Source organism: Nyctibius grandis, chromosome Z, assembly GCF_013368605.1.
Source record: "Nyctibius grandis isolate bNycGra1 chromosome Z, bNycGra1.pri, whole genome shotgun sequence".
Classification (NCBI taxonomy): Eukaryota; Metazoa; Chordata; class Aves; order Nyctibiiformes; family Nyctibiidae; genus Nyctibius; species Nyctibius grandis.
This window is the reverse complement of record NC_090695.1, coordinates 40,044,996-40,057,447: the sequence shown is the minus strand read 5'-3', so window position 1 is coordinate 40,057,447 and position 12,452 is coordinate 40,044,996. Positions and strand designations below refer to the sequence as shown.

The following is a 12,452-nucleotide window of genomic DNA, read 5'->3' as shown; positions in this document are numbered from 1 at the left end:
CGCTACATTTGACTTGCTGATCTGTGTCCCCTATCAGTGCTGACAGGGGTCACATGCCAGAGCTAACTCAGGTTCATCAGTAATTTTCAGCTTTTTGATGCTAACATCTCACTGCTGGACTAAACACAGTTCATGAATGCAGTTAATGAAGTTCTGGTGAGAAAACATTACAGTACATTAGCAGGCTGGTATTTGGCCTTGTAGTACCCAAGTTCCCTTCTGTATCCATGACACAAAGAATCTCCAACCTGGTCATTTTGACCACAGATAGTCAAAACTTAGCAGTGTCTATTCCTTAAGGTCTATACTGAGCTTTCAGTCCATATCCAGGTCCTACTTAAAATGTGCCTGATATTTATATGGCTTGAGAATTTCAGGCTGGTTATCACACTGCAAGCACATATAATACAACTTCTACTGGCCCTCAGGGGTTCAAGAGGTACTGTAAAATAAGAATCACTGGCTCTGTAACTATTAGATTTTGAGAAAGTATAAATTTCAGAGGCCTAAGAAATGGTGTCTGTTCATGTCAGAAGCTTTTGTTTTGTACCTGCATGCTGAATATTCTAGGTTTTGAAGGGTTGTTTTTTTTGTTTTTAAAATATCCTTCATTTATGTATCCTCACATGTGGTTTTTACTATTTTGGCAATAAAAACAAAAACTCAAGGCAAACCCAAATATAAGCAGGAAACACAACGAAAGAAGATGAACAAAAGCAATAAAAGTTTTGATTCTCCCGTACTACAACTACCACAGGGCAAACAGAACCAGGGAACTCTGCACTAAGAACTCCAGGTATGAAATACAGATATATTCTCTTGCCTTTAACATCACAACACATACCTGGTAGAACCATGGGAAGACTTCACCTTTAGGGTGATAGCGGCTATTCACAATACTAAAGAGGGTCTCTGTGACCATAGAAATCCAGTGTTTTGTGGGAAGAAAATCAGGTTCAGTCTGCAAAAATCAAACCCAAATATTCATCATTATTTTTTTTTAAATCAGGTCCTACCTGAACAGAAGCTCAGCAGCTAGTTCCAGCTATGGTTCATCAGGAATGAGATTATTTTGTCATTCTTATGTACAGTTAGTAGCATGATTTACTTGCCAACGCTGACCTTCCAGACACTACTTTTGATGAGGTACTATTCAGTGAAAGCAAAAATTATGAGAAAAGAGGCTGGCTGGGTTTCACTGTCCACTAGACCTCTATCTGATCTGCCAAAACCAATAAATAAATGTGTTAGTCATGTTTCTGTGAGAAGGCACCTACAGACTCTGACTGCTTTTGTATAGATCACACAACAGTTACCAGATGGCATTCACTGAGCAGGGCGAAATTTGAACTTCAAAATGTGAAGTACTTCACATCCACTTACCAGCCCCCACAAGCTCCTGGTCATATTGCTTCATTATATTCCACTAAAAATAGAGAATCTTTCCCAGATTGACTCACCTCAGGCATGCCTTCAGTGTCTGAGGAAAGGCTGCTTTCATACTTGGCTACAGCAACTGCAAGACCAGTTAAGGCAAAAATAGAGTTTCCTTTCACCACTGGGCTGTCTCTGGACAGAAAATGGCAAATAGTTAAGAAGAATAACAGAGATGCAGGCAACAAAACATGTATCTCAATGCAGGAAAGTTATGCTACACGTGGTCCAGGAGGTAAGGCCTTTGCACCTAGCAACTTTATTGGACTGTCTTCTAGCTCGGCAAATGTTTATTGCATTTCATCTTCAGGAATTAGAGAAAGAATAGGGGAGAAAAGCATTTCAGTCTTTTTTCTTGTTTGTCTTTCACATAAAGCCTAGCACACACAAAGTGTATAAAAACAGAAGCTTGCTTCCACTATAATGAGGACTGCCGCCCTGCAGAGCAAGTAGCGCTCAGAGAAATGCGCCAGTTGGTCTTAGCTAGTACCATCTCTGCACATGACAACACAAAAAGCTCTTCTAACAGAGAATGCTAGACAGGGAGGTGCCACTTCACTGCAATAGTATCTGTTCAGGAGATTTTGCAGAGCAGCCATCACTGAAATCTCAGCTTAAAAAAAAAGTTTTGAATTATTCCCCTATGCTATGAAAACATTAACATCATGGAAAAGGACAGGTTTCAAAGAGTACTAACTTCTACCACAGTGCAAAACTTTACTTTTAACGAACTCAAGAAAAAAAATCTACCACCTACAAATAACAGAGCGGATATATCTGTGTTCAGTTTAATGAAAAGATAGATGTTGATATCCCAGAAAAACATATTACAATATAATCCTGCTGGAACTCTTAGTTGTTTTACAAAAGCAGCTGAACAATGCAACTATACTAGACCACTTACAGCCTTACACTAGACCAGTACAGAGTGTACTACACTTTTTGCATCAGTATTTTGTTTCTAAAAACTTCCTCAACTCTTGCTGTAAAAATACACCTACACTTCAAATTCAGACATTTGTTCCAGATCCAAAGATCTCATTTTGACAATAAAAATGTTTTTTGAATTTCTGGTTTGCTTCTTAAAATAAGACACACAGGCCTTAGTGGAATGTCTTTGACCTCTTCTGTTTGGAACACTGAAGCTATTTCCTTTCAGACAAGAGATACCTACAAATAATTCCAAGGTGCTTAGTTAAGTTCTTTGAAATCTCCCTGTAACTCTTGCCATAAATAATTTCCTAATCTATGTATAGAACCTTTGTTGTTGTTCATCAACTTCTGAAAGGTTACATTTCATGATGTACCTTGAACAGAGAGAAACTGATAAATCTACACACTCATGAACGCTGGATGCTTTAAATTTAATGAAGGCAAAAATCGTCACCCTAACAAGCCCCCAGCAGGAAAAAGAGCAGAGTCTTACTCATTGTTGAAAATGGGGAAAACCCCCGGTATTTTCTTAAAAGAAAGTCAGTAAACACAAGACATTCTAGAGATGTGATCTATTCACAGGAAATCCTTCTGCTGTTACCTAAAGAAAATTCACCAGTCCCTCCCAAATCAGGCAATGTTTCTACCTCAACTAGTTCTGCTAATGAACTTCCATAACTAAAATCATAACTTTAATTCTGTCAGAGTATGATATATTTAAAGTTTATTTTTTTGTTCCTCCTTTATTTATCTCTTTCTACTACCTTGCCTTGAGGTAAAATATTGAGTAGCTAAAATATCAAATGTCTTCCAATTTCATCCGTCTTTAACTGACTCCTTCAAGACGGACTGACATGCAAGGAAATGGAACAGCTGGGAATATTTTAAATATCTGAACAATGATAGGTTAAAAAATGAAAAAGTTCAAACCTTTCTGGAAAGTCTAATTAAAACCTTCAGAACTCTCAACTCGCAAAAGTATTTCAAACTAGTCTTTTATACATTTACAAGAATACCAATGTTGAAATGGTCTGTGAGATTTCACTGTAATTCTTTCACTGATGACATCCTTACGATTTAAGATTTTCTAAGTACTTGTTCTTATGAGGATTCACTATTTCTGATGCTTTTGCTTAACCTGGTGCAAGTGACCAATTTCAGGTTAACCAAGGGCAAAGCATAACAGAAAGCCAGCTGCCAGTGGAGGGCAAAAGGAAGCAGTCAAACCACTTTAGCAGCCTATGAAGGAAGGCCAAGATACTTATTGCTGCATGAAAGCCATGTGCTAATTCTAACAGCAAATCAACAAGACTGTCACAATCTGAAAACATGTAATTTCCTGCTTTTGGGGGCATCTGGGCACAAGAAAGACACCTTAACAGGAACTAGGACAGTTTTGAAGAGCTCATACTCCACTATAGACCAGCCACCTTCTAGATAAATGAAGCTACTTGATGCAAACAGTCTGCTAGTTAAAAAAAGAACAGACTAATAGTGCATATAGCACTACCCAGGCTTTACTCAAAACATTAGGCATCAGCCTTTGTAACAGACACAGTCAGTGGTAAAAATCTCAAAGCACAAAGTGGGGAAGAGCTCCTTTCCTGAACACCAGTCATGTGAAATCACGAAATTGGCAGATAACCAACTGCAGAAAATATCTTACTTCTTCTGCCACAAAAGACAACTCACTCTCATCTGTAATAAATTAACAGTTCTTACTTGGAAGCACCTTTGATGACATCGGTCAACATATCTCTGACCCTGCAACAGAAACAGAAAGAATTTACACCATGCTCATTATACTACAGCGTGAACTCAGCTAATTTCCCCTTATGCCTTACATGTGTCCATTCTAGGTTAATTATCTCATCTAGCTATCAGAAGACTTAGCGCAAATTAATCACAAGCATTAAAACTGTAAAAGTGCTTAAGTGCTTACGTATCACCCAACATTTCTTCATGCTCACGTGCACTACCAATGTTTTATAAAGGGCTCTTCTTTGACTTCATACCAGTTCTTGTAAAATGCAGGTTCATGCAACAGCCATAAATCTGTTCTTTGAGCTGTTACACAAGTTTCCAGATCACTACGCTATGTCTTAGCATAATCAAATGAGAATGTTTTACAATGGACAGCCATAACAATTTATCCAACAGTTACTATACTCCTGGAAACCACTACGGGCAGTTATGCTATTAGGCAGTATAGTAACCTGAATCCATTTAAATGAAAGCTATAAGGAGTAGTTGTAATTTCTTACACATTACTGTAGCTGATTTATAATAGGCTACTTGTCTGCATTGTTTAGTTTTGCATTCATATCAAGAAACAGAGATGCAGTGAATCTTCTATATTGCCAGGTTTGGGAGAGGAAAGAGATCCTGCATCCTACAACATACAATACCATCTGGGCCATGACTGTCATCCTACAGAAAAAGATACACCCCAATCACAGTTCCACAACATATGATTAGAAGACTGAAAATGCATGCCTTGTAAAACAGGGCCATATGTTGTAAGACTGAGTTATAGTCAGGCTTTAAAACAAAGCTACTCAGGCTTTCCTTCATAACCACACTGTTTTTGCACACAGCTTCGAACCCACCTACATTAGAAACACACCAACTTGCCAAATACCAACGCAAAATTGCACAGTACTTATACAACAAAGCATTAACACTAAAGTTTATATCAAGCTGTCCACAATCAGGTTAAACCCAGTGGGCAATGCAAATGCTTAATGGGTATTGAAGTTAAAGCCCTGAAGCACCAAGCAACTAAGGGGGAGCAGGAAAATACATGAAAGCTAACACCGAGCTCCCAGTTCACTTCCTGCTTTGATTTCTTTACTGTTAAAGGGAATTCTGCTCATTTTTGACAGAGCTTACATTAACACTATTTAGCAAATAGGGAGCAAAAATCAGTTCCAGAGAAATCTACAAAACCAGCATTGCTAAAGGCATTCTTCTCACCTGGAAAATGTTTTCTCTTTATACCCTATCAAGAAAGTGATCAGGCAGAACAACAGAAAATTGTGCCACTACTACATAAAGAATCTCTTCTATAGTACCATATCATTCTGGATCTTACTATGAAACCCTCTAATGTAGACTTAGTTGGAATGAAACAACAGACACAAATTTTGTATTCCTGTTGAATGGGACTTAGTAACACCTTTTTGACTGAAACAGGGAAAGGGCTTTTTGTTTTTTTTTGTATATACTTTTTTCCCAATGCACTTATGAACAAGCACAGAAACAGGTATTTATACTGTCCATGGACACGTAGTTCTCTCTGTGAAGCCTCCCACTTCCCACCTTGTTCCCCTGGTCATGAACATACATGGATAAATCCTGACAGACTGAGACACACACCTTAGCTGACTGAAACAGAAGCAGATGAGTATATGGGTCAGGGTGTGCATCACGTGCATCCTCAGGCCCAACACTGCCAACTTACCATATGAACTGAGGTGTGTCTCAGTTCACTATGACATATATCATACCACAGCTTACACTTCTTTTATCGAGTCATTTTCAGTGAGACAGCTAACCTAGTCTCTACAACTAAATTTTGCTCTTTGCATAATCCTTCTGCTTTAATATGACACAAAACACAGTTTTCCATTCCTTCCAGTTGCTCACCCTACAAAGTTTCAGACACTGTAGAGGGGAAGGTACCTGTGAACCTGTGCATATGGGAATCCTTACAGACAGTTACCTAGTAGCGTCTTTCTTCCCACTCCCCTTGCTGCTTTGGTCATTGCATCTGCTGGCTTGTTGTGGTTTGTTTTTTTTTTTTTTCATTAGTGTTCATACAGTCTTTAAAATTGCAAAACTAAAGGCTTTGAAGTCTTGCACTCCTCTGCCCCCTCACTCGCCGTTACAAGTCACCAGGCGCAGACAGGCAGTTCCTTACCAGAGCCAGGCTGTGAACTGTTTGTACTGCACATCTTCAGGATCCTCTTTTCCATGTTTTAACTGCATTTCCAGCTCTGCCTGCCTCCCCTGCAGAATTACAGAGTAAGTCAGAAGTGGATCTTACATGGCCAATTATCGTAAGATTTCTTCAGAGATCACTTAGGAAATGGATGTAGCCTTTCACTTGAGGGCTACTTCATAAGTGAACTTGACAGCTTTTCATATGGGATCCTACTGTAATACACAATATAATAAGTAAAAGAATTCATAATTTTTTATTATGAGTGAGGAAAACAAGCTGTAGGTGGCACAAACAGCCACAGATACTGAGACATCTCTCCTAGTCCATGCAAAGAGACAAGTTCCCTTGGGAAGGGGTACAACAAGCATGCAATGAGATTTAGAAGCCTGCTAGCTAAAATAGATTCTAACAGCAAAACATCACTTTCTTGAGTCACTACTTAAATTGGAATTCCTCATCCTTTTCCTTTCTATGACCCCAACCTCCCTGTGACCTTCTACAACAGTTCTTTCTGTACCTTAAAGGAGATGATCTGGATTCTGGCCTCTAACAATTGTCATCTAAACATATTAAGCAGCTTTGCTTTAATGTTCAGTCTCCAACTGTGAGACAACTACATCTCAACTTGTTTAGGTTGTCAGTTACTGCTCCTTAGTAGGTTATTAAGCCTTAAGTGAAAAATACAGACACATAAGCCATGTTTTTCGGATATTGAATGCTTGTAGTTTGGGTGTGCATAAAAAACTGAGAATACAAGAGAGTCAATCCTGTAAATCCAGATGTAACTCAAAAGGTGACTCTCCACAGAGTTTAAAGAAGGATATACAACACATTGACTAAAGAGAAGGCTGCATTAAAACTATGCAAAAACCTACTGCAATTTCCCCAAACATATAAACATTAGCTTAAGTCCTGTACTAAATCAACACCTGTAGGATCATCATAATGAGGTTGATTCCAGTTTCAAAAACACGCTGAATGCACAAATTGGCAGAAGTGCTTAAGCATGTAAGTAGACATGAAAGAAAATAGGACTTTCGGGTGTCCAAAGGGAAGAAAATCCTTGCACAAGTGTTTTGGTGAACTGGACTCCATGAACGTCTGCCTCCAAATTGTAAAAATGATAACTCTACTCGTTGTTCAGAAATACTGAATTATGTACTATCCAGACTACTCGTACTGTAGTGTCTTTTGGCCATCGCAGATGATATGTACTACAGAAGCATAAGGAGTAAGTAAAAATACTAGGTCTCCAGTGAGGGACTTCGGAAGCAACAAAAATAGGCTCTGTTGCCCTGTAAAATGGCACAAAATCCTGGAGAGGCTTTCAGCAACAAGTCTGCTAAACGCCAAGCTTCTAGTGAAATCTTGCCTCAGAGGGGAAGCAAAATAGGAAAGTAATTAAATGCAAGTAACAATGGCCCCCTCTGTAGTTATGACCTCAAACTACAATTTGAATAGCTGCTGCCTGCTTTGTAATGGGGCTGGCTTGGCTTAGAATCTGATACTTTGCTGATGACCAAGATAAATTTTGTTTTGAAAATGTTAGAGAAGCATATGTTTTGCTGCACAGCAAAACAAGGAACAGTCAAAGCTTCTAGAATTCGCTCAGCAACCTGAGCTGCTCACGCTGAAAACAGCTGATGTGGCCTGGAAATACAAATAAATAAGCCCTTCTGATAGCACAAATAGAGCCTTCTAGAAGGCAGCTATTTGTTAGAAGTTTTTCAGATCATTTTCCTGTTGAAAAACCAAATGACGCTACGTTGCTCTAGCTATCAGGTCAGCTAACCTAATGAAAGAGAGGTTTTAAGATATTTCCTAATCATTAGATAGAGTGGAAAAATCAAAAGACAAGTCCCTCACAGTGTGACAGCATTACATGCTGGTTAAGAGTAGTTCTATTTCATGAATCATTCCTCAATAGCTTCTGTCTCCTTTGTGATAATATGATTACAAAATTCCTAGCCAAAGTAACAGGTTAGAGCTCTAGCTAAAATTTCACATTCTAAAAATTCTAAGAATTGACACATTCTGCAACTTGACATATGAACAAGATTGCAATAACCTGAATTGTAAGCAGAAGTTATACTTCTACAAAGTATCCCAGATTGTGCTGTCATTAACTGAAGACTCACCTTATTTTTATTTCCTTTTCATTAATTTTATTATTAAACACCTGAAGCTTTATTTTAAATTATTGTAACTTTCATGGATGCTCTTGCTGGTAAAAATAAAACTCATACCCCTTGAATAAGCATTTATGTGAACAATATTATGTACCTCGAAATTACCTGCAGGACTGCACTGTAGGTTCGACTCATAAATCCTAACCAGGACTGAGGCAGCAGTATGGAGCGATGCCATTCAGAAGGTTGAATGTTAACCTGTGCAAAACACCAGAAAGGGCAGAAGTGGTTACATTAGGTCTAATATATGCAGAATGTATGTTCTCCAACCTGTGATTTGAAGGCAATCATTTGCTCACACCCATAGGACATTACACATGGCTGTAGGAAACTAAAATGACAATGTACTTTGTTCTCCTTCCTGGTCACACCAAGTTACTTTTAACTTCACTACCCAGGCCAGACAAAACTGGTTACTTCAGGTAGTTCAATAGATAACTGATTCCAGAGAGAGCTGTGGAATTATATGTGGCAATAAGCACATTGCTTAGTAGTGCTGGTAGACAAAAATACGTACATAACAAAGATGTTTGTGCAGTTTATGTTTGTCACAGTTTTTGTTAATCTCATATGCTTCTAAAAGCTTTAAACAGACACTTAAAATAAATACAAGCAGACAATTATGTAAATACAGGGAAGATTATTCAAAAGGAGTTTGTATCCATGACTGGGGTATACATAACTATGTTCAAGTACATAGTTCAGACTTCCTTTAAGTGAAAGGAACTGCTAAAAAAAAGAAAGGAATCTCAAAGTTTCCTTCTAGGAAGCACCAGTATAGAACTAACAGGAGGAAAACAACACCACCTCAAAAACAGTTTAAAGAAATACGCAACAGCTCTCCCTGCCTGCCTCCAAATCTCACACAGGTATGACAGCCTCAACTTCACAACAAAAAAATAATTCAGTCAACTACACAACCTGATGTATGTGCACAGACTTTCCTCAGAAGCCTAAGACTGTTCTCTTCAGTAAGTACCATAGCAAACTGACTCAAAAGACTTTCAGAGCATGTTGAAAACCAAAAATGAAGTCAAGTGATCTCAGTGACAAGCCGTTTTCCAGCTCTTGGCAGCTTAATGCAGTCATTACAGGGGTAAGTTAAACAGAATGGGTCACAAATTCAAGGCCGCCAAGAAAGTTTTTCCAGACATCAGAGTCCTGCATAATATATGTACCTCCCTCCCCGCAATTTTATGCAATTCATAAATCAAAATATATTAATTCACAAAAAATGTGTATCACAGCTAATTAGAGGAGTCTCTATTTCCCCTCTCTCCATGACTGCCTAATTGCAGCAACATTTTATTGAAGTAAGACAGGAGTTCAGGTGTCCTCTCCTTTTAAACTGCTGTGTTTTCAGACCCACAAACAACATACGCTCTGTAATTAAAATGATGGGTGTGCACTGTTGTATCTCATAATATTCCATGGTGGGCATAGAAAATGGATTTTTCTTGCTACTGTCCTATTATTTCTACTGTCTGCCTCTACCAAAAAGATGAAAAAATGTCATCACAGCCATTTGCACTTCATTGGAAATAAGTTATTTGATCTCAGCAGTTTCCAGGGTAATCAGTTTTTAATAAAGGAAAGGCAAGCATGTCAGGTTGAGGTGAGATGGGGTATATCTCAGTATCTGGTGTTTAAGACTGACACTTTCTATTTCTAAATTAAAAAAACATGTCAGACTCCCTGAGTTATGGAAAAACACTGTGAGCTGTGACCAAAAACTGTGCAAAGCCCAGGTAGAGTAACTAATCTTGCCAGGCTTAATCCCAGAAGGTTATTATTCTTCCTTTTTATTCCTCCTACTTTATTTTATTATGGAGACTAGTCACTGTTAACATGTAAAACACTCCATGCCTCAAGGTATGCAAAACCCTCCTTTCTCCATCCTGTTCTCCACTGGCCTCCTCTGTACAGAATGGTTAACCAAGATAATTAACAAACAAGGGGACTTCTGTTGTTTATCTTCCTAAGTCTTCCTGCTTCACCTCCTCTATTTTATGCCCCCCATGATCTGCATAAAGCAGTCAATATTCTTTCTTTACATGGATTTTATGAGAAAAGCAAAGGACTGTGCTAAAGCTTCATGTCCACTGTCGAGTGGTGAACTTAAAACAGTTTTGAGTAAGTACTAATACATCTATACAAATAAATACAATCTAAAAGTCAACGAAAAGAGATGACCTACTCTACTCCACAGCCAATACAAATACAATATGCAGAAAAAATGAAATGTCATCTTTAAATGACTTAATAACACCAGTGCTTCCTTTTTGGCCAAAATTTTATTCACACTCCCCTCTCATCTCTGCTCATCAATTCCTCCAACAAGCTGATGAGCAGTCAAGGCTCCAGTCAGAACTGCCTGCCTTAGGTTCCTGGGGCAACTGCAGCAACTCCAGTCTTCCCCTTTGTGTCTACTCTGAAACTACTTTAGACTTGTGCATTTAGATTTGTCTAGTCTCATGGTGATCTACAAAGTTCACCATGTAATCCACACTTGTGCACCAGAGCAAAAGCAGGCCTTCAAAACACCTCAGGTGCTCACGCAGGAAATAAAAATCTTTAGGTGTATTGTCACATTTAAAGTGACTAGACAACATGGTCTAGAAACATATTATTAGCACCTTGCACACCTTATTTAAAATTTACAGATGTGCTTGACGACCAGCAGAACTGCTAAGCACCTTTTGATTAATAAACTTTTCTCATGGCAGCAAACATTTTGCAGATATGTGGAATGAAAGGAAGACAAGAGGGGACAGAACACCTTCACATAACAAAGAACACTCAAGTAAAATTAATCTAAAACTGAAAATGACTGAACATAGTGCTGAGGATTATCACGTAAGCAGTACCCACTATTTCAGTATAGGAAACCACCAGTCTTTACTTCTTCTCTGTCACTGCATACACAATAATAACAACTAGGTTAAGTGTTGGTTAACTAATAGTAGCAAGCGTAGACAAAGCTGACAATAAGTGAAGTTCAGATTCTTTTGAGTGTGAAATTTATGTGTAAGAAGATATTGGGCAGGTGCGAAGCACAGACAAGGAGGCTGAACAGACTTGTCTGAACCAACGAGTGGTTGTGAAACAGTGCCATGCTGGTCGTAGGACGTTCTTGGGAGGCAGCATAAACAGACCAGGCTGCCAAGTAGTTTTCAAGGTAGAGCTGTAGCCTGACATCTGAGGCAATAAGAAACAGCATGATCTAGGAGCTAGTAATCTGAGCCTGTTGATCAATACTTAAGAAGGACATGTCTCCCTGAAAAAACACACAAGCATAGACTGTGTTAGCCAAAACCCAAGACAGGTTTCCCAGGTTGGCTGGCAAACCACAGGAGATAACTACTCCTGTACTTCCAACACTTCTGAATACACACAGCACGAGTTCTGCACACTTCTGTAAGACTGCAATATAATTTCAAATTAAATCAGCAGCTCATTTCCCCTCTCCAGTGCACTCCCAGTAAAAATCAAACACCATAGCAAGATCTGGATTTGCTCACTTTCAGCACTGGTGCCTTTGTGCTGCCACAAATCTTTGTATATTGCTCACTTGTTTTGCACTGATACATAGCCAGCAGAGGGCACACAAAATAATTTTAGGGAACAGTGAAATTAAGCATGTTTCTGTCTCTTCCCTGGGTATCTAATTGAGATGATACTGTTGAAAGAACGTAGAAACTATGATATCATTAACATTTATGGCCCATCTTAAAATGTGATGCAGAGCAGGGAGACGGGAAATCCCAGTAAGTTCTTTTACTAAGTACAACAGATTTCTACCTCGATAGTCCTGCCAACTCATGTGGTGTCTAAATTCAGCTCATCTCTAACAAATGTGTGCCTCTAAAAACATGTTTAGACAATACTCATATGTCAGTGAAATGTTTAGGCATGTATTTAAATGCCCTTCTCACATATGGGACATACAA

General features: G+C 38.7%; 1 protein-coding gene across 3 annotated transcripts in view; it reads right to left on the bottom strand.

Annotated features, from left to right (window-relative positions):
- The window catches only part of FOCAD (focadhesin), a 132,730-nt gene that overhangs the window by 40,364 nt on the left and 79,914 nt on the right, over positions 1 to 12,452 (bottom strand). For all 3 annotated transcript variants that reach the window (XR_011050036.1, XM_068422429.1, XM_068422430.1), the window contains exons 23-27: positions 8,608 to 8,700; positions 6,290 to 6,378; positions 4,090 to 4,131; positions 1,461 to 1,569; positions 845 to 961 (exon numbers count right to left, since the gene is read on the bottom strand). Coding sequence is in view for 2 of the 3 variants with exons in the window: in XM_068422429.1 (XP_068278530.1) it covers positions 845 to 961; positions 1,461 to 1,569; positions 4,090 to 4,131; positions 6,290 to 6,378; positions 8,608 to 8,700 (450 nt within the window). In the remaining variant the exon portion in view is untranslated. The remainder of the gene's footprint in view (positions 1 to 844; positions 962 to 1,460; positions 1,570 to 4,089; positions 4,132 to 6,289; positions 6,379 to 8,607; positions 8,701 to 12,452) is intronic.